Source organism: Symphalangus syndactylus, chromosome 12 (genome assembly GCF_028878055.3).
Source record: "Symphalangus syndactylus isolate Jambi chromosome 12, NHGRI_mSymSyn1-v2.1_pri, whole genome shotgun sequence".
NCBI classification, from domain to species: domain Eukaryota; kingdom Metazoa; phylum Chordata; class Mammalia; order Primates; family Hylobatidae; genus Symphalangus; species Symphalangus syndactylus.
In genome coordinates this window covers 55,314,197-55,334,049 of record NC_072441.2, presented here as the reverse complement: position 1 = coordinate 55,334,049, position 19,853 = coordinate 55,314,197, and the positions used below count along the sequence as shown (strand labels likewise).

The following is a 19,853-nucleotide window of genomic DNA, read 5'->3' as shown; positions in this document are numbered from 1 at the left end:
TTCAAAAATCAGTTGAAAAAATTAAAATAAAGTATAAATGTCAGAAAGTGGATAATTCCCTTTACAGGTTCAAAGTGAAATGTATTTCACAGCTATGATAAAACTGGGAATTAGTGAAAGATGAATAAAGCAAAAATGTATGAAAGCATTATATTGGTTGGTTGAAAATAATAATAGAAACTAATACGACCACTCCATCTATCCAACATGTAATTTGTCTGAATGTTTTCAAGAAATTCTAGAACATCATACCTTTAAAAATTTATCAATACATGAATGACAAAAAGCAAAATTTATTAACAAAATTGTAGTCACCACAAGGTAGATGTATTAAACTTACCATACGGTAGTTTTAGAGCAAAAGAGGAATCATAAATTGTGTGCACTCTTTTACAGTGGCCTGAAGGAGGTTAAGTAGCACTGGTTTGCTGCACTTATCCAAAGAAAAGATGTCTGAGATATTACAGTATTTCGGACTGAGCCAGTCCCTTGCTTATCTCTCTCTAGTTTCACATATATCCAAGGCACCAAAGGGCAAACAAGAGCATGACCTTTAAGCACCTCTTTCACTTTTAACCAAAAAGATTGATTTAGTCATATATAAGGGAATATTGTTAATAAAGACAATATTTATATTTACAACAATAGTTCCCATAATTAGTATATTTCTATATTATATTTTGTATCTACTTCATTAAATCCTTGTAGAAGGGATAGTTATCTTTCTAAGTTCATATAAAAGAAAACTAGTGGTTTTTAGGTTGAAAACTTTCCATTATCACTCAATCAGTAAGTTACGGGCTGTAACAGATCCATTTGCATTTTCTCAATGCTATACCAGTGTCATACAAAATCCCATTGGTATATCCATACTTATTTAAGTGATGCTCTGTTTACCATTTTAACAGGTATTTACATTATTGAATATTAGAAAAAATATAATTGGTTTCACAATATTTCAGGTCTTAGTATGCCAAAACTAAAATTGCTCACCTAAAAAATTATTTGTTAACTATGTAGCTTCCCTGTACATTTAAAGATGTCTCGTATTATCTAAGTCAATATTTCCTAAAGTGTGATTTTTTTGAATAGGACACTGCCATCATCCTCACCAACGACATAAGTTTAAGAAACATTGTACATGATACTTCACTCTTGAAGATTTCTAATACACAGTTTACTACTAAAGGTTTTGTTAAGTCCTACTGTCAAGAAATCAGTTTATATGTGTTAAACTCACGGCTATTCAAACATATTTAATTAATAGAACTTTTTTTCAAGTGGCCACCTCACTAATTATGAGTGAGAGTGAAAACTGAAGTTAATTTGTGTTTAAGTCCAGAAAAGCCCCAGATATTTTATTTATACAAAGAACCAGAATAAATAAAAATTCCAAAAGAATTATCCAGGAAGGGTGACAATGAGCTTGCCAAACTATGCTGAGAGATCCTAATCACAGAAACACCTCTGGAAAGCTGAATCACAGAATAACTGCAGAGACAAGCCGACAAAAAGAGGGAACCTGGCAGACAGTTCTCCTTCCCTACTCATGTCGTCATGGGTATCCAGTCTCCTGTGTCATCAGGAAACTGATGCTCTGTAGGCCTCTATAGCCAGTGGGAAACTAAACAATCCTAGGTACAACCAGCAAGAGATGCTTGAGACAACCTGAAACCAAATCCTGCCCAATTAGACAGCTCTAGTTCTAGCCATTACCCCAAATGTAGCTCCTCTAATTACACATGATTCTGCAATATACGTCACCATCAAGCCTTAGCAGAAATTATCTCAGTGCATTTTCCTGTAACACAAATGAAGTTGAAAATTAACTTTATAGGGCAAGTCATAGGCAGACACAAAGACAGGCTATTTTAACTTTATCCAGAATACCTTATCTTCCCCATCATTTTCTAATTGTATGGACTTGGCCCAGGTACACAGAATTATTACCAGGATATCAGCCATGCTAATGATACGTGTTCTCACAGACAAATGCCATATTTAAATATGTAGACAGTTTTTTTAATGCAAATGGCTTTTCCTTATACATGTTTAACCACAAATGAAGTTAGAAAATTATGTTGAAAGCATTGCATTTATCCAGAATGGCATTACCATGCTTCCAATGTTGTCTTAATAATTTTGTGTTAGATTAAATATTTTAAAAATTAAAAATAAAGCTTTCTGAATATTAAACTTTTAGTAAATTAAGAAATACTTACATTCCTATAATGCTGTTGCCTAACCAGAGACAGGAGGAGGAAGACTCTCCTTAAAATTCTAATTACTTACTATTAAAAACCCAAGATAATTTTACTCAATAAATATTCATTGAACACTTACTCTGTGCCTGGTTCCATGTAAGGTCTTGGAAATGGAAGATATGAGTAAGACACAGCTTCTAACCTCATGGAGCTCACAGAGGGAAGGCCACTTCCCTGCCCCTACTCCACACCCACGTAACACAATTAAAGACAAGCCAGACTGTAATATGTCCTAAAAGGACAGGATCCAAATAGGGCAAGATGATGGATCAAGACAGCAGAGGGAACAGAAAAGGGTAAAAAAAAAGGCAAAGAACTGAGGCAGGCCAAGGCAGTATGCATTGCCTTTTTCCAATATTATAGTTCTAAGGAATGTATCAACTATGGGAACTTTACAGCTGGCTGATTCATTTAGCATTGCCACTTTATCTGATGACAAAAATTTGTGTCTGAACAAGTCATCCCTTTGTAAATCACATTTTTTCAATGAAAATAACTTTTTACTGATTATATGTGTGTGCATGTATTTGTATTTGATTTAGAATAAACAGATTGGCCTGGATGCAGTGGCTCATACCTGTAATCCCAGCACTTTGGGAGGTCAAGGTGGGTGGATTACTTGAGGTGATAGTCATCAATATGGTGAAACTCCGACTCTAATAAAAATACAAAAATTAGCCGGGCGTAATGGCGTGCACCGGTAATCCCAGCTACTCAGGAGACTGAGACAGGAGAATTGTTTGAACCCAGGAGGCAGAGGTTGTGGTGAGCTGAGATCATGCCACTGCACTCCAGCCTGGGTGACAGAGCGAGACTCCGTCTCACAAAAAACAGCAACAACAACAACAAAAGCAACAAAAAAGATCAAATTTTATGAAGATCTTTACATTTGCTTTTCTCATTGAAATCTTTCTACGTTGAGCAGTACTTCTCAAACTTTAATAGACATAGGAATCACTTGGGAATCTTGATAAATGCATATTTTGATTCAGTAGTTCTGGATGAGCATTTCTGAGATTTTGCATTTCTGACAAACTCCTAGGTGATACCAAAATTGTTGCTTTGAGTACTAACAGCATAGAGATCTATCTTATTCTTTATCATGGGTCATTCATATTCTATTTCTCTATTAAACATATCCCCTGTTATTAGATGCTTTCTCTTTGTTTTCAGATTTTTGTTGCTACAAAAATTAGACCAGTCATTTTTTCCTCTCATTTCTGCATGCTTTATAGATTACCTCTTTTTTACTTCCAAGTAGCCCAGGGTTCAGTGAACCTGGGACGGTGCCATTGGCTTAAAATGTGTTTAAGACCTGTCGTCTACCAAGCACTTGATACAGTTACCGTTTTCCGGGTCCCTCAAACACTATGCTGTCCAATTTAGGGAGTGTTCTAGTACTGCTACCACTTGTCTTAGTCGATTCAGTCTCACCCCGGGAGTACTTTAGACCCATTAAGAACTTACTGAGCTAGAATGAATGCATTCTAGGCCTCTTCGACACTTCACTACCATCCACAATTGCTAAACATCCTAGATATTTAAGAAGTCAGAATTAGTACTTACAGAAACAACTTATTTTGACATTTAACAGGTTGGGGTGTTATTAGCTTACAAAGCCTTAAAATGAAAATCCTATTTTTAAAGCTTATTTTTCTACTGTATTAAGCTCATTTATATTCAGTCAGTTCTAATGCTAGAATGCCCGTTTTTAAATTTCCTATCTAGGTATAATTTTCTCTTGCTGAATTCTTTAAATGTTTATAATGAAGAATTGTTCTTCTGAAAATGTGTCATATGGGAATGCAATTATGAATTTGGCACTTCTAGTTTTTATGTTAACGGCATTTTTGCTATTTCTTAGTGATTGCACAAACCTGCAAACAGATAATAATGTACAGACAATATTCTTGTTTAACAGGTTCAGAACATGTCCCAGTCTATTGAAGTCTTAAACTTGAGAACTCAGAGAGATTTCCAGTATGTTTTAAAAATGGAAACCCAAATGAAAGGGCTGAAGGCAAAGTTTCGGCAGATTGAAGATGATCGAAAGACACTTATGACCAAGCATTTTCAGGTAGGTTTGACTTCTGCAATCTTGTCAATCCAAATCAGACATGGAGTGGGATGGACAGCAGTGGGGCACTCAGCTAGAAATGACTGTGCATTGGCCCGTATGTGCAAGGTAAAAGACTCATGGGGGATTTCAGTCATCTCTCCACTGAAACTGACCATTAGCTGGTAGGAAGACATGGAAGCCTTGCTATAGAAAAAGCTTCATTCTTGTAGAGTCTGGTGGAGTTTCTGAAACAAGGGAAATTTCCCCAAGGAAAATTAATAATTAAATTATAAATGTTTCTCTAATGGTTTTATGCCCTGCTAATATGAAGAAAGAAGTAGATGATATAAATTATTTAAAGAGATAACTATGCCATTAATATGAGCATGTGGAGAGAGTTGTTTCATAAATTTATCCAAATAAAGTATTTTTCTAGATTTTAAGTGTTTTATTGGCAGTTATTTACAAATACTGAAAATGGAGAAAAAAATCATGCTATGTGGACTTTTGTTAACTATATATGAAAGAGTTATGAATTTTAAGAAGAAACTCGGCCGGGCGCAGTGGCTCACGCCTGTAATCCCAGCACTTTGGTAGGCCGAGGCGGGCAGATCACAAGGTCAGGAGATCGAGACCATCCTGGCAAACACAGTGAAACCCCGTTTCTACTAAAAATACAAAAAAAAAAAAATTAGCCGGGTGTGGTGGCGGGCACCTGTAGTCCCAGCTACTCAGGAGGCTGAGGCAGAAGGATGGTGTGAACCCGGGAGGCGGAGCTTGCAGTGAGCCGAGATCGTGCCACTGCACTCCAGCCTGGGCGACAGAGAGAGACTCCTTCTCAAAAAAAAAAAAAAAGAAAGAAAAAACTCTTGGTCTGCAATTTGAGCTCCCATTTGCCTTACCTAGGCACAGCACATAGTTCATAAAACACTGTGGTTGCCCACTTAATAGCCTCTGGTTTTCTTGTCAATTAGGAAGTGAGATTCACTGCTGATGTTGAGGGAGTGGATCTGAATTCAAGTGCTTGGGCAAGGAAAGGAGTGCTTCCTACACATAATGGTGGCTGGTGGGGAGCTAGTGAGGAACATGTAACTGAGTCTTTGCATAACACATTTGAATGTGGCAGAAAGTTTCATAGTTTTGTAATTTTCTTCAGCGGTACTCAAGAGACTGAGTAGAGAGGTATAGAAAAGCGTTACACTCTGAACTGGTTTTAAAGTTTGACCCAGAAGGTCACAAAGGAAGAAAAAGAGGGCAAGAAAGTTGAGGGTATTGAAAAGAGAGGGGACTGAAGTGATTAATCATGAGGTTTAAATTGAAGAGAGAAGTAAGCAAAGCCAGCAGGTTAAGTAATTAGGACAAATTAGAGCAAGATTTAGAATATACTTAAATTTAAAGATTATTGAAAATGAGAGTATGAGTGAACTGGATAAATAGGAAACTTATGGATAAATGGTAAGCAGAGAAGAATATGAGGATGAAGAGCAAAAGAATTAATTTTAGCCAGTATTTATTGAGCACATACCATATACAAGGTGCGGCTGGCCCCTCTGCTGGATGTATTATATGTAATCTGTCTTCTATGAAAGACAACTAACAGGCAGGTGAATTAATGGTGAATAGAGGCATAAACATTACTTATGAGCATAAAGGGAGGAGCAATTAATTTTGTTTTAAAAAGACCAGAAGAAGAGTTATGAGAAAGCAGTTTTGTACTAGTGACCCTACCCCTCCACTACTAAATTATAGGGGGATCAAGAAAACCCAAAGATTTACTATGTCAATTTTCAATTCTCAGGGTTAGAGTGTAGATGGTAAAATAATAATGTGAACCCAATGCTGAGGTCATCAGCAAAGTAGAAAATAGTAAGCTGGCACCTTAGGTGTGGGAAGAGCATTCCCAGAAGGAACTAGTCAGGAGGAGAGGAGCTCAGGCTGTTTGGCACAGATGGACAATGCAGTGAGAATTCTGCAAAGCCAAAGGACAGTTTGAGAGTGTCAGGGTTGACGGGGCTGGGGAATGCATGATGAAGCATGTGCATCTTTAGGAACTTTTGACAGAAGACAGGAAACTAAGAAACAAAAAGGATACAAAATTGAGATAAACCCCAAAGAAATAATGTGCCTAGTTCTATAAATTGCCTAGCAGCAAATCAGCCAGGCTACTAATAAGAAAACAATTTTCAGGCAGCAGCACCATGTGACATAATGGCTTGGATTTTCCTAGTTCATGTAATCCAAGTATATGCTGAAGTTGTATGTCAAAATCCAAGTAACAGTAATGATAACAATAATGATTTTTCAGAATATTATACATATTCAAGGTATAGTTCTGAGCACTTTCAGTATATTAACTGTATAATCCTCGCAACAATCTTGTAACTTAGGCACTATTTTCGTTTCCATTTTAAAGACAAGGAAACTGGTGCACAAAGAGTGTATTGGTCTATTCTCACACTGCTATAAAGATCTGTGCTGAGACTGGGTAATGTGTGAAAGAAAGAGGTTTAATTGACTTACAGTTCTGTATGGCTGGGGAGGCCTCAGGAAACTTACAGTCATGGTGGAAAGGGAAGCAGTCGCCTTCTTCACAAGGCAGGAGGAGAGAGAGAGAGAGAGAGAGAGAGAGAGAGCATGAATGCAGAAGTACCACACTTTAAAACCATCAGCTCTCATGAGAACTCACTCAGTATCAGAACAGGATGGGGGAAACCACCCCCATGATACAATCACCTTTCACCTGGTCCCTCCCAGATATATGGGAATTACAATTTGGGATAAGATTTAGGTGGGGACACAGAGCCAAACCATATCAAAGAGGTTGAGTAATTTATCCAGAGTCATATATCTAATATGCATGAGAACCAAGATTCAAATTCACAAAGTCCAACTCCAGACTTATACCTTCTAATACTAACGCTGCATTGCTTCTCCAAGTAGACTTTAGGTCTCTGAATTACAAATAATAATAATTAGGTGCTCAACATATATTTGTGGAGTTTATTTATTTCTTGAGTTCTACCATGAGTTGGATTTCGTTATAGGTGCTAGTACTATACTTGAAAAGACGAAATGGAACATTCCAAAGTAAATTCAATATTGAAGAATACTTTAAAAAAAATCTTCCTACCCTGTCTCTACTAAAAATACAAAAAATTAGCTGCATGTGGTGGCAGGCGCTTGTAGTCCCAGCTATTCGAGAGGCTGAGGCAGGAGAATGGTGTGAACCCGGGAGGTAGAGATTTCATTGAGCCGAGATTGCACCACTGACTGCACTCCAGCCTGGGTGACAGAGGGAGACTCCGTCTCAAAAAAAAAAAAAAAAATCTTCCTCTGTACACAATTTCCATCTTATCAAGAATGTTAAGTAGGTTTTGTCTTCTACACTCTTTCAGATAGAAAGCTTATGCCAACTACTATACTTGAGATTGTCATTCTTATATGAAGAGATTAATGTTGGCTCTACTCTAGCTAAGAACTTGGATGTAAAAGCAACATAGTAGGAAGTGAAATTCTAGAAGAGATTAACAAACACAGGTCTATGCTATTCTACCGTAATCTTTTAAGTATTTGATATGAGCATTGGGTGGACTTTCCAATGCTCTCATATAAGTTTCCAGAGTTTCACAATTGATTGCCAATAATCAAATTATGAATTGTTGAAAAGATTAAAAAATAGAAATATCTAGTTTTGAATTGAGGGAGAAGAAAAGCTACCAACATTTTGACAATGAATTGCTCTCTTTTAAATATGCCCATAGTAGAATGTAAAACCTTTGATTGTACAGTTGTTATAATGTGCAGAAAATGATACTCACAGAAATATTTTCATTAAAATCCTAATGAAACAATTGTGTCTTCCTTTAGGGATAACACAAGATACTTTAATAAGTCTATTTCCAAATGAACTGACAAAATGAGCAAAGCACTGCAATTCTGCCTTTGTGATATTTATGAATCTTTCCATTATTAAGTCTCTCCTTAGCCTCCCACTCAATATGTACATGTGAACAAATTCAAAGATTCTGAACTTACAGAGCAAGTGGAAATTACCCCACAAGAAACTCAAGCCCATAAATCAGGGCAGCAATGGGAGCTCCTGCTATTTTAATGCATTTATAGTAATAACATCTCCTGAATGTAATTTAAAAATGCAATTTTCAGCTCCTTAAATTAGTTAGTGTACAGTATGATTTCTGACAGCACCTATGTATTATTCTCAAATAATCGTAAGAGGGACAGCTCTTTCCACAAATGACATTATTTCCAATAAATTCACAATCGAATCAAACTCCTGAAATAAATAAATAAATATTTATTTCTTTACACTACTATTTTCACTACTATGAAGTTAGAGAGAAAGAAGTAAAGGTGACATGTCTAGAAACCCAAGGTGAAACTGTAGGCATGCTTCAGTCCTGTTACGGCTAGGGGTGAGGGATACTGCTTGACAACATACACTGTGTGTGTGTGTGTGTGTGTTTGATGAAAGTCAATGCTTCAGTTTCAAACAACTCTGTGTAACTGGCTCATCTGTTACATAAACTACACACCTTGGTTTCTTAAAGAGTTAATTCACCACATGGGCAAGCAATTCTGCCATACATAATGACGTTTAAATTATCTATGGTAAGATAAATGGAGTCGAAGTACAGGTAATAATTCAAAATAGTAAACAGTAACATACATTTCTTTGAGCCTTGGGAAGCTTCACCTGATTTATAACACTTACTGAACTTACCTTCATAATGAAGTTGTGCTAAAATTGATATTTAAAAGATCGAGGAATACCTGAGCACAAAGGAAAAACAAAGTTGGTAGATGGACATGATGGAAAAATTCTAAGTGTCAGAGAAAAGCTGATCCAGAGTCCACAATTTTCTGTATGTGCCCCATAACATGGATACTTAGTAGGTGGATGATTAGACTCAACTGAACAATCATAGGGTATTTGACCTATTTTTAATCACTTTATTCAAACAATTCATAATTAGAAGATGGATTCTGCTTATATTTCCTAACTAGGTAATACATTGTTCACTATAGAAAATGTTACCAGAAAATGAAATAGTATATAGCCCTAGTTTCTACCATAAGAAGTTTTTCTAATTATGATAAGGATACATTTGTTATAGAAAAGTAAGCATTAAAGAAAGGTTCTTGTATAGAAAAGCTGAAATAAATGGACTTACTAGTAATCACATGACCACTTAAATTTTCACAAAATACCTAATTTCAACCAAAAATCAATAAGAAATGTTGAAGCTGTTTTAATAATTTCTTTTGAGTATCATAATAAAAAGAACAGAGCAGCATGATCTGTTTTAAATGACTCTCAGGAACAATAGGCTGCTTTTCACAGGAGTTGAAAGAGAAAATGGACGAGCTCCTGCCTTTGATCCCCGTGCTGGAACAGTACAAAACAGATGCTAAGTTAATCACCCAGTTCAAGGAGGAAATACGGAATCTGTCTGCTGTCCTCACTGGAATTCAGGAGGAAATTGGTGCCTATGACTACGAGGAACTACACCAAAGAGTGCTGAGCTTGGAAACAAGACTTCGTGACTGCATGAAAAAGCTAAGTGAGTATGACAATTTAATTTGTCTAAGTTACGTTTTTATATAGTTTCAAAGAAAATTGTGTTCTTACGTTTTATAAAGAGTCATAAAATATCTAACTGTAAAGAAATCAGAGCCCATTTTCTAAGTGTGAAGTATCCCCTAATGACTTAAGCATGTCTGGGTACTCTGTGCTAGGCTAATGGTTTCTTGATTTTTAGAGCACTGTGTTACCATTTGGTGGCTTCAAATAAAGTAGTCTGGCAAATACAGTCAACTCTATGGACTACACTAGTGGATATACATTTTATTTTCCAATATGTGATATCAGTCATTGCTTGGCTAGAGGAAAAAGAAACTTTTTTTTTTTTTTTTTTTTTGGTTAGTGGGGAAATTTAGAGACTAGGGAAAGGGAAGTTACCCTGGGACCAAATGTCAAACAGCAATTATTAAAGCAAATGGAAATAATTCCTCCAATTTACAGAATTGTCATCAACTGCTCTGATCTACTCAAGAAATGAAAAGGTAGCAACTACTTAAATAGGTACTCACCACTGTGGAAAGAGTCAAGCATGTGACACGCATGGGTCATGGACTCTAGTTCTTACCTCCTAAAATGTGTGGTCCAATCTGGTCTGAGTTACAAACTCTTTCATGATATCCATGAGCTAATTATTTAACTGAAGTCAATATGGGACTAGTCTGCAACTTGAATGTAAAATAAATAAGTGGCCATGAATTGAATAAGGAGGAGTTACAAATTAATTTAGGATCAGTATTTTAGTTGCTGACCTGATGTGACATGACAGGGAGGGCAAGTCAATACCCATAGAAAGTGTTCTCTCAAGATAAATAAATCCTTTTGTGGACCAGGAAAATTGGGAAGAGAAGTAAAGCACATACACACACAAAAATATGATTAATTTCTAGTAAAGAAAACTTCAGTGAATAAACATAAACACTTAAAATAAAATTTGAATGGCTTGCAGGAATATTGTAAAGACTATTTTACAAATATGCTTCAAGTGATAAAAAGAAATCCGAAATGCAAAATGTTGCATTCAGTTATCACAGCCTCAAAATAGTGTGGGAAATTGCTACATCGGAGGCTCCACTGTCATCATACCAGGATTTCTAAGAGAATCCAACAAAATGAATAAGGAGGAAATAAGGTAAACCTGAAGGCCTAAACACATGTTCAAGAATCCTCAGCTCTGTATTCCTCCTCAAACACAGTCTACATTTTTTCATTTGCAGTTGGTCTTCTAACAATCAACTGTGTATAATAGATTCTGTGACTCCAGTTTTCATTCCTCTCTAACTCATTGTGCACATTATTGCCAAAGGGATTTTCTGAAGTATAAATCTGAAATTATTTTGCTCTGCTTAAAATCTCCTATGGATTCCTTATGTCGTAGGATACAGTCCATGGCTTATGTGACCCTTCATGTGTGGTCCCTTCTGCTTCTCCAGGCTTAGCTTTTGCTACTTCTCTCCTCACACACTAAGTCCCAGTCATGTGTGCCTTACACTCTCTTACCATGGAGTTGTTATAAGATGCTGTTTGTTCCTGCTCTGAAACATTCCTTCCCCTATGTACCCTGCCTCCATCAACACCCTTTCACCTGCCACATGTGATAAACTATTCGTTTGTCAGGTCTCAGTTTAAATGTTGTTTCTTGCTAGAATCATTCATTGCCCTGCCGGACTAGGCTGGTGTCCTCACTAGGCACTTCCAAATCCTGATATTTCACTAATGATTGGACTTATCTTGTTTCATTATCATTGCATGTGTAGCACAATGTGTCTTGCTAGACTTTTCCGAGGACAAGAACTATGTCTATCATGTTCACACTACATGTATCTTCCAATGCCTAGAAAACTACCTGGCAAAGAAAAGTCACTCAATAAATATCTGGTGAATAAATTTACTCTATAAGGAGTCATAAGAATAATTTCTACACTTTTCAACCGTATTACCTATTTCAAGTAGCAGAGAATGATCTGTTTTACTCATAACAAGAAATGCATCTTTTTAGCCACGTCCTATTTGAGTCAAAATGGCAGGGCATGATAAGACTAAGCAAGGGAAAAGTTATTTATTTAACGTAGCACTTAAATAATTCTTTTACATGTTCTGCTTTTATAATTCGAGTTGTGGAGTTTATGGTTAATATACAATAGGTAAATATTACTTACATAAGGAAATTCTGCTGTTATATTTGATTCTTTTTATATTAAGAAATATCTTTAGTTTAATGCCCATATTAGTGACAGGGCTTGCCAGATGGTGTCTCCACAAAATAAGTTAAGAAGTAAATCTCAAATGAAGAATTACCCAGTGTCCTCAATAATATGAAGTTTACAAAGAAATATCCAGGTGCATTTTCTATTAGCTCATAAAATACCTGGTTAAAGATTTTCTGCAAGTGACAATCTGTAGGATTTGTCTATGTAGGGCTTTGACTTGTTTTTGAGGAGGAGGTCCATTTGTTATAAAGAAACCATTCCAGACCCTGAGAATCAATTCACTCTTCCTAGCATGTCACAATAAACCCAAGCACATAGGCATTGCATGTAGTCAGCTGGCATCTGCTAAGTACGAATGCACTCTACTGAAGCAAGGACAGGCAATAGGATGATTCTAGTTAGTAAACCCCCTGAAACTTAAAGTATGTCAGTTATGTTTTTGAATGAACAACACAAAAAACAACTTCTGGGATTTGCCCAATTTTATAAATAAGCTTTCCTTCTACAGGTATTCTGTCTGGTTTACCTAGATGGAAATAATTTGTACTGCAGTTGGGTAGTACTGTATTCTCCTCAGCTCTTTTTAACCCCATTTGTTTGTTGTTTCTAACCCACATGTAACCTCCCAAATATAGCCTCTTTCAATATTTTGGACAAAGAGGGTTAATTTAAGTAGGCACGCATTCATCCTTTTTATTCTTCCTATTGAACTTTGCATAATATTTCTATAGCATCCTTATGCTTAGGACTTGATCCTTAATATCTGTAACATCACGGATCTTTTTAATTAATTTTATCCAGTGGACCACAGTGTTAGAAAGAATTTGATTGTCAAATAAACTGCATTAGTTAATCAATATTTATTTTAATTTTGGCTAATCTAAAACAAAACTTGGCAACTAATGTAATACAAATATCAAATAGCAATAAAATCGGTATTCAACTTTCTTATTTAATGAGATGGTTGCTATATAAGTTAATTGAGATGACTTTATAAAATACTGAAAATAGTTCCCACATTTCATAAATGATTTCGTAGATTATTAGCAGCCTTCAGTTTCTTATTCACTTAGTAGAGGGGCCATTGCCACAAACAATGAATGTAACTCTTTCATGCTTTTTATCTCAATAACTGGGTAGTTTTTACCATCCCATCATGTTTAGGTCAATTAACCACTTATTGAGCATCTCCTGAACAAGGAGGAGATTTTATCAGCTGGACCACAACCCTTAATTACAATGTAGAAAACGTCCAGGCAGAGCCATACAGTCATTATACAGTGAAGTATAAAACCACATGGTTACTGAAAAAATTAATAAATGAAACTTCATATTTTTATTTTTAAAAGAGCCACTCTATTTGAAAGAAGATGTGTGGTAGTATATATTATATATGTTATTATATTATATATAGTGCATAAATATATGTATGTATATATACAATTGCAGACGAAATCAAACATATAACTTTTAGTATAGTAGTAGGTTATAGTTTGATTAACACTCAATTTAGTATTTACATTTCCTGGCAATTGGTACAGTTTGGATCAATTCATCTCTGAGAACCCTTGAACTCCAAGGCTAATATTATCTCATAAACAAATGCCCAATTATCCATATATCAGAATGCATAGACTTGGGGAAGAAAACTGATGTTAACATCAGGACCATTAACAGAAAGCGTAGAGAAAAAAAAGCATGTCAGGGGTTCAATTGTTCCAAAAGGGCCTATAATCCAGTTGCTATGCTGCTCAGATCTAGAGTGGGACATTGGATAATTATAGAATCAGCAATATAGTATCAAGAGCAAGAAGGCTTATTCATCAAAGACATCTTCACTCTACACAAATGCTTCTCAACCCACATGGCCAATTAGTAGAGGGTAGAAATAGATTAGAAACAATAAAATTACAACAATGATGAATGTGTTTTCCCTCACTTTTTCAGTGGATTTGCTTTTAAATAAATGTCACAGCATACATCACATGAATTTTAAGATGCTAAAAAACAAGCTAGTCTCATTGCCTGCAAAATCTAAGTTACCCCCCAATGGTAAATAACATCCCGAAGGAATCACAAGTCATCAAGACCACTGGGGCACCATGGGCACCATTTTGCTTATTTCTACTAGAGAATTAAAAGTTTGGAAAAATTAGGAAAATCTCTCAACAGCAATGGACCTCTGGCCTGAATGAAGTACAGTAATGTCCTTTTCTAAGTTCTTAATGTACTCCAATGAAAGATGGAATAGAATAAAGTCCCCTGTTCTTGATTGAATCATGTCACATTCCTAGATATGCAGAATGTAATTGTATGTATGTGAGAATTCGACTGAAAAAACGTGATTAAAGTTTGTACACACCCCTAAGAACACCAAATAGATATTTAATGTAGATTATAATAAGGCTTCCCAGCTTTCCAGTCCTCTGCCCCGACTCCCTCGTGTTAGTGCTGTTTTAGGGCAATGGTTTGGTGCCATCTAGTGAAGCATTAGATTCTATTACACAGCCTTGAGACTTCATGTTTAACAGAAGGAAGATTAGAAACTTAAGGTCACAAGTAGAGACCTGAGTTACTGTCTTTACCGTTTATGCCAAATTAGTTTTTAAACGAGAACCAAATTATCTATGGGCTAATACTTTAATTTAACAATTATTTATTGACTCTCTAATGTGTGCTGGCACTTTGCTAGGTATTTGTGGGTGCAAAGATGGGAAGGAGACCATCTCCCTCTTCCTGTCAAGGTTATATTTTAGTGGGGACAACTGACACATAAGTCAATAACTACAGCAATATTGGATGCCTACTGCTTGACAAGCACTAGGCCAGCTGCTTTGCATGTGCTATTTCCAATCTGTGCAAGAACTCTGGGTTAGGCATTAGTATCAACAACTTCACTAAAACAGATACTCAGAAAGTTTAAATTAACTTGCCAAAGATTCATGTTAGAGGCAATCATTTTACATGGAAGTCCTTCTGAGTTCAAAGACTGAGATTTTTTTTCCGATACATAATGTCTTTTGTGGGGTACAAAATAATAAAGACCCCCTAGATACCTCAATAATTTAATGAATAGAACCACCATCCACCCAATTGTTGTAGAAAAAAAAGAGGCTAGATTCATTCTTAATTCTTCTCTGAACTTCACACTGCCATGCAATCACCATATCTTTTATCTCTCCTCTCACCAATTTCTCAAAACCACCTCTTCTGCATCCTCACTTCCACCAGCCTAATTCAGAATGTCATTCGTGATTTTTCAACTGAATTACTCAAATGGCCTCCTGACCATTTGTTTTGGCTCTCCATCACTAAAAAATATTTAGTGTGACCTTTCCCCAATACAAATCTTGTTATATTACACCTGTATTCAAGTGATTTACCTTTAAAATGGAATCCAAACACCTTTGCATGCTTTGTCTTCATGAAATGGGCTCTGCCCGATTCTCAAGGCCTTGAGTTCTCAGATTCTCATGATGCAGTCACTCTAAGCTTTAACCATTCTAATCTCCCAGTTTCTCAATTGTGCATGCTTTCTTTACCTTCTTGACATTGAACTTGCTCTCCCTTGTCATGGGACACTCTTCCTTCCCACTTTAACTATTCCATGATTTTTCCTTAATATGGTTGGATTCCCCTGGCATGGTCTTCCACAACCACCTCCCCTACTCTCCCATGACACTTAATACATTAACATATTTTACAGAAAATGCCCATTTGTTTTTCTGTTTTGAATCTTTACACCCTTATAGATAAATTCTCCCTGCATTGAGAGATCAGAATGAATGTCTTGTTCTAGTTGAATTTCTGGAGACCATCGCAATATACCTGAAACACAGTGGACAAAAATTAGTGTCTGCAGAATGTTCAAGAGCAAATTTGATTTGTAAAATCAAAAGCTTTAAGTTGCTTTCAAGAAATAAATCAATGTGTGTCAAATATAAAACACATCAATATCTTTTACAAAGCCAAAAAGCTTTTGGGGGGAAAGGAAAATAAAAGCACAGCCTTTTTTCATGTTTGTTGTCATTGCCAACTGTTCTCTCTTCAATGACAATGCAGTATTTCATTCCAAAACATCTGATACTTTGCTTTATTAGCACTTAAAGCAAGAGACACTAAAGATCTCAGTGAAAGCAGGAATTAACAAAAAAGTCAAGCTGTGTGCCTGAGGTAGAGATGAGTGAGGTTTGACTCAGAAATGCAATAGAAGAAATTTATAAGAATATTCCTTTAAATTAAATTGAATCTTCAAATAAGTCATTTACCAAAAACAGTCTTACTCTTCCCAAAATTCTAGGTTGTAAAATAGAATGGCAATGTCTCCATTGTCTATGCATTTTATTCTTTCTTCTGGAACTCTAGAACCTTAGTTATATTTTAGCCATATTTTTGGTAATTGGTAAATTTTATCATTATTTATCATTAATCCTCCTCTTATCTCCTACATTTTTCTAGATTACGACTAAGTTATGAGCCTCTTAATAATATAAAACCTGTATTTCCAAAGGCAAGTAGGAATTGTAAAATTAGTTGGGATTTCATAACACAAGTTGTCATTCAGTTTGAATGCTGAACAGGCTTCTCCTTAAAGATATGTTCATAATTAGGCTTAATCCCAGAAAAGGTAAAAGGAAGAGTCAAGGGAGTTTCAAAAATAATTAAAAAGGTGAAACTGTGTTAACTTTGAAAAATGTTCGTTATTTAGAATGTTCATATTATTCTTGATCCCATTTGCCAGATAACCATTAGAAACTCATTCCGGTGCTCTATCCAATACAACATTTTAAATATCCATTCTTATCCGTACCTTTCCCTCACAAGTATAACTCATAAGGCTAGACATGCAAATAAAAGTTTAAATAACATAAATTTATTTTACTACCAAATATATGGTACAGACAAACTTATTTTAAGTACCTAAATAGGTAGACTTTAAAGATCAAATCAGAAGTATTTCTTAATGCATGAGTTCTCTAATGGCCTTAAGTAAAAAGAAATAACATTCTGTCCATAAACATATTCAGTAATCCATTTAATTTGTTTATAAGGGCATGGCCTTAGGATTCAAATCCAGAAGCTATTAGTGCAGGATATTACAGAGTACAATTACATAAGAAATAATTATATATATAAACAAATAAACAAAAGAGGGGACAGATGGTTTTTACACTTCGTTGGTCCAAACAACTGGTCTTCCTGCTGAATCCCAAATGATATCTTTTCCTGAGCTACTGATTGATAAATATGGATTGTAACTGATTATAAGAAATTTAATGTCCAAAAGTCATGATAGAAATAAAATGGTCACTTTCTTCAATTATTACATTTGGTAAGATGTATATTTCAGTACATTTTCTGAATATACACAATGTGCACATACAATATTTTATAAATGCTAATGTTTTCGTATCTTACTGCAGACAGAAGAGCATAGCAGGAGAAAATCAATGAAGCAAGACTCCTAACTTCCTTCTTTGCCATCCACCTTTGCAGGAACATTTGTCTTCCAGGCATTTGGGAAAATTATCCTCTCTGTCTGGCTCCCTTTGTCCTCATAAAAAGTGAGAGTAAAGTGAGAAAGATAATGATTTATTTGAACAAAAGCTAGTGTGAGGAAGCTGAGAAGTAAAAAATGACTCTTATTGTTTATTTTATTTTACCACATTTTACAGTATCTATGCTCCATTAAAATCTGGAGATACCTATGTTACTTAACACTAAGGTACACAAAATTATAAACAAAGATGCTGCCAGTTTTATACATTCCTGTAACTTTAATTTTGCTAATTTCATTTGGCAAGATGAATTCTAGCTTAGGAAATCAATAACCATTTGTAAGGGAAGCATCTACTAAGAAGAAATCAACACTGAGAGCTCTGTCAGCTTTTTGCTTCCTGAGAATAAGGGTAGATGATGGTGATCATAAACATAACGCTGATGGTGTTTATTTGACCACAACCACAAATACCACCTTCTCTCCATCAGCATGTACATGCTGTTGATCCACTATCTATTCAATGTTCCCTTAAAATGAAAAAATGTCAGGCTTCAGAATTTTCATTTTTATAGATGAGGAAATTCCACTCCAGAGAATAAGGCATTGTCCAACTTCATATGATGATTGAATGCTGTGGCCTAGATTTGAAACAAGGCTTCCTAACTCATGCCTCAGTGTTCAAACCTGGATGGAATATACCACTCTAAGAACATTTCCTGTGAAATTGATGGGAGTAAAAACAGAGAGACACTCACACACAAAAATTATAAAAGGAAAGATAGGCGCATGATTACTCATGGTTACTAAACAGATTAAACTACCATCTGCTCATGGGCTTCATTTATTTAATTATTGTCTTTCACAACATCAGCGTATTGCTCCCTACTAGATTATTTTTATAAACAAACCTTTCTTAACTATCATCAGCACAACAATAAAAATTTCCTGTAATCTCATATTTTCCTACCCCTATCTCCCTGCTTCTTTTCCCTGGAAAGAATCTTTTATAGCTGCTGCTTTGGTTTACGTTCTTTTCAAACCAACTTTGATTCATTTTCTGGGATCACCACACTTTATCTAAGTTTTGTAATCAGCAGTGACTCTTGCTGCCAAATTTTATGGTTATTTCTTTGATCTTATGTTGCTAGACATCTTAGTGGTGTTTGTCACAGGTCAGTACTATATCCTTCTAAAACACTTTCTTCTTTTGGATTTCTTAATACCACCTTATTTTTTCTATTCCACTTATAGCTTATTCTTGGGCTTCTTTGATGAGTCTTATAAATATTGTGATTTACAGAGTTCTGTGCTAGATACCTTTCTCTTTTCTGTGTATGCCTTCCCTCTGAGGCAATATGTAGACCCTGGCTTTCACTGTCATCATTATGCTAAAAACCATCAAAACTGTTTTGTCAAAACTCAAAGGAGTATCTGTTCCCTAGATTTATATGCTGTTTCCACTGATATGTGTAACAGTCATGAACAACTTAGAATTGTCCCTGGAGGATTCTTTATTTTTGCTCCCAAACCCATTCCTCCCTCAGTCATTTCATTTGAGTAAATGACACTATAATCTGCCTAGCTGGACAAGCCAAAAATCTAGATGTTATCCTTCATTATTTTTTTGAGTTTTTAAATACCCTTTCCTCACATCTAATCCAAAGCCTAGTCCTATCCACTTTATTCTAAAAACATACCCCAAGTCCATCTACTTTTCTCCATCTCCACAACTGCTTCCATCATCTTTCACCTAAATCAGGCTGATAACTTTTTTTTTTTTTTGAGACGGAGTCTTGCTCTGTCACCCAGGCTGGAGTGCAGTGGTGTGATCTCGGCTCACTGCAAGTTCCACCTCCCGGGTTCATGCCATTGTCCTGCCTCAGCTTCCCGAGTAGCTGGGACTACAGGTGCCTGCCACTACACCCGGCTAATTTTTTTTGTATTTTTAATAGAGACGGGGTTTCACTGTGTTAGCCAGGATGGTCTCGATCTCCTGACCTTGTGATCCGCCCACCTCGGCCTCCCGAAACTGATAACCTTTTAATGAGACTGTTTACACTCTATCCACTCTACAATTAATATTCTATACAGTAGCTAGAGAGATCTTTCTAAGGTGTAGCTTACATTCTGTCACTCCCCTCCCCCTTCAAAATAATCCAATGACTTTTGATCATTCATAGAATAAAATCCAAATCTTGTCTTCACAAAGTTTACAAACTTA

At 35.8% G+C, this 19,853-nt stretch overlaps 1 protein-coding gene across 3 annotated transcripts in view; it reads left to right on the top strand.

Moving 5' to 3' along the window:
* OLFM3 (olfactomedin 3) overlaps positions 1-19,853 on the top strand; it is a 209,808-nt gene that overhangs the window by 178,321 nt on the left and 11,634 nt on the right. For all 3 annotated transcript variants that reach the window (XM_063624361.1, XM_063624362.1, XM_063624360.1), the window contains exons 3-4: positions 4,186-4,341; positions 9,686-9,905. In XM_063624361.1, coding sequence (XP_063480431.1) covers positions 4,186-4,341; positions 9,686-9,905 — 376 coding nt within the window. The remainder of the gene's footprint in view (positions 1-4,185; positions 4,342-9,685; positions 9,906-19,853) is intronic.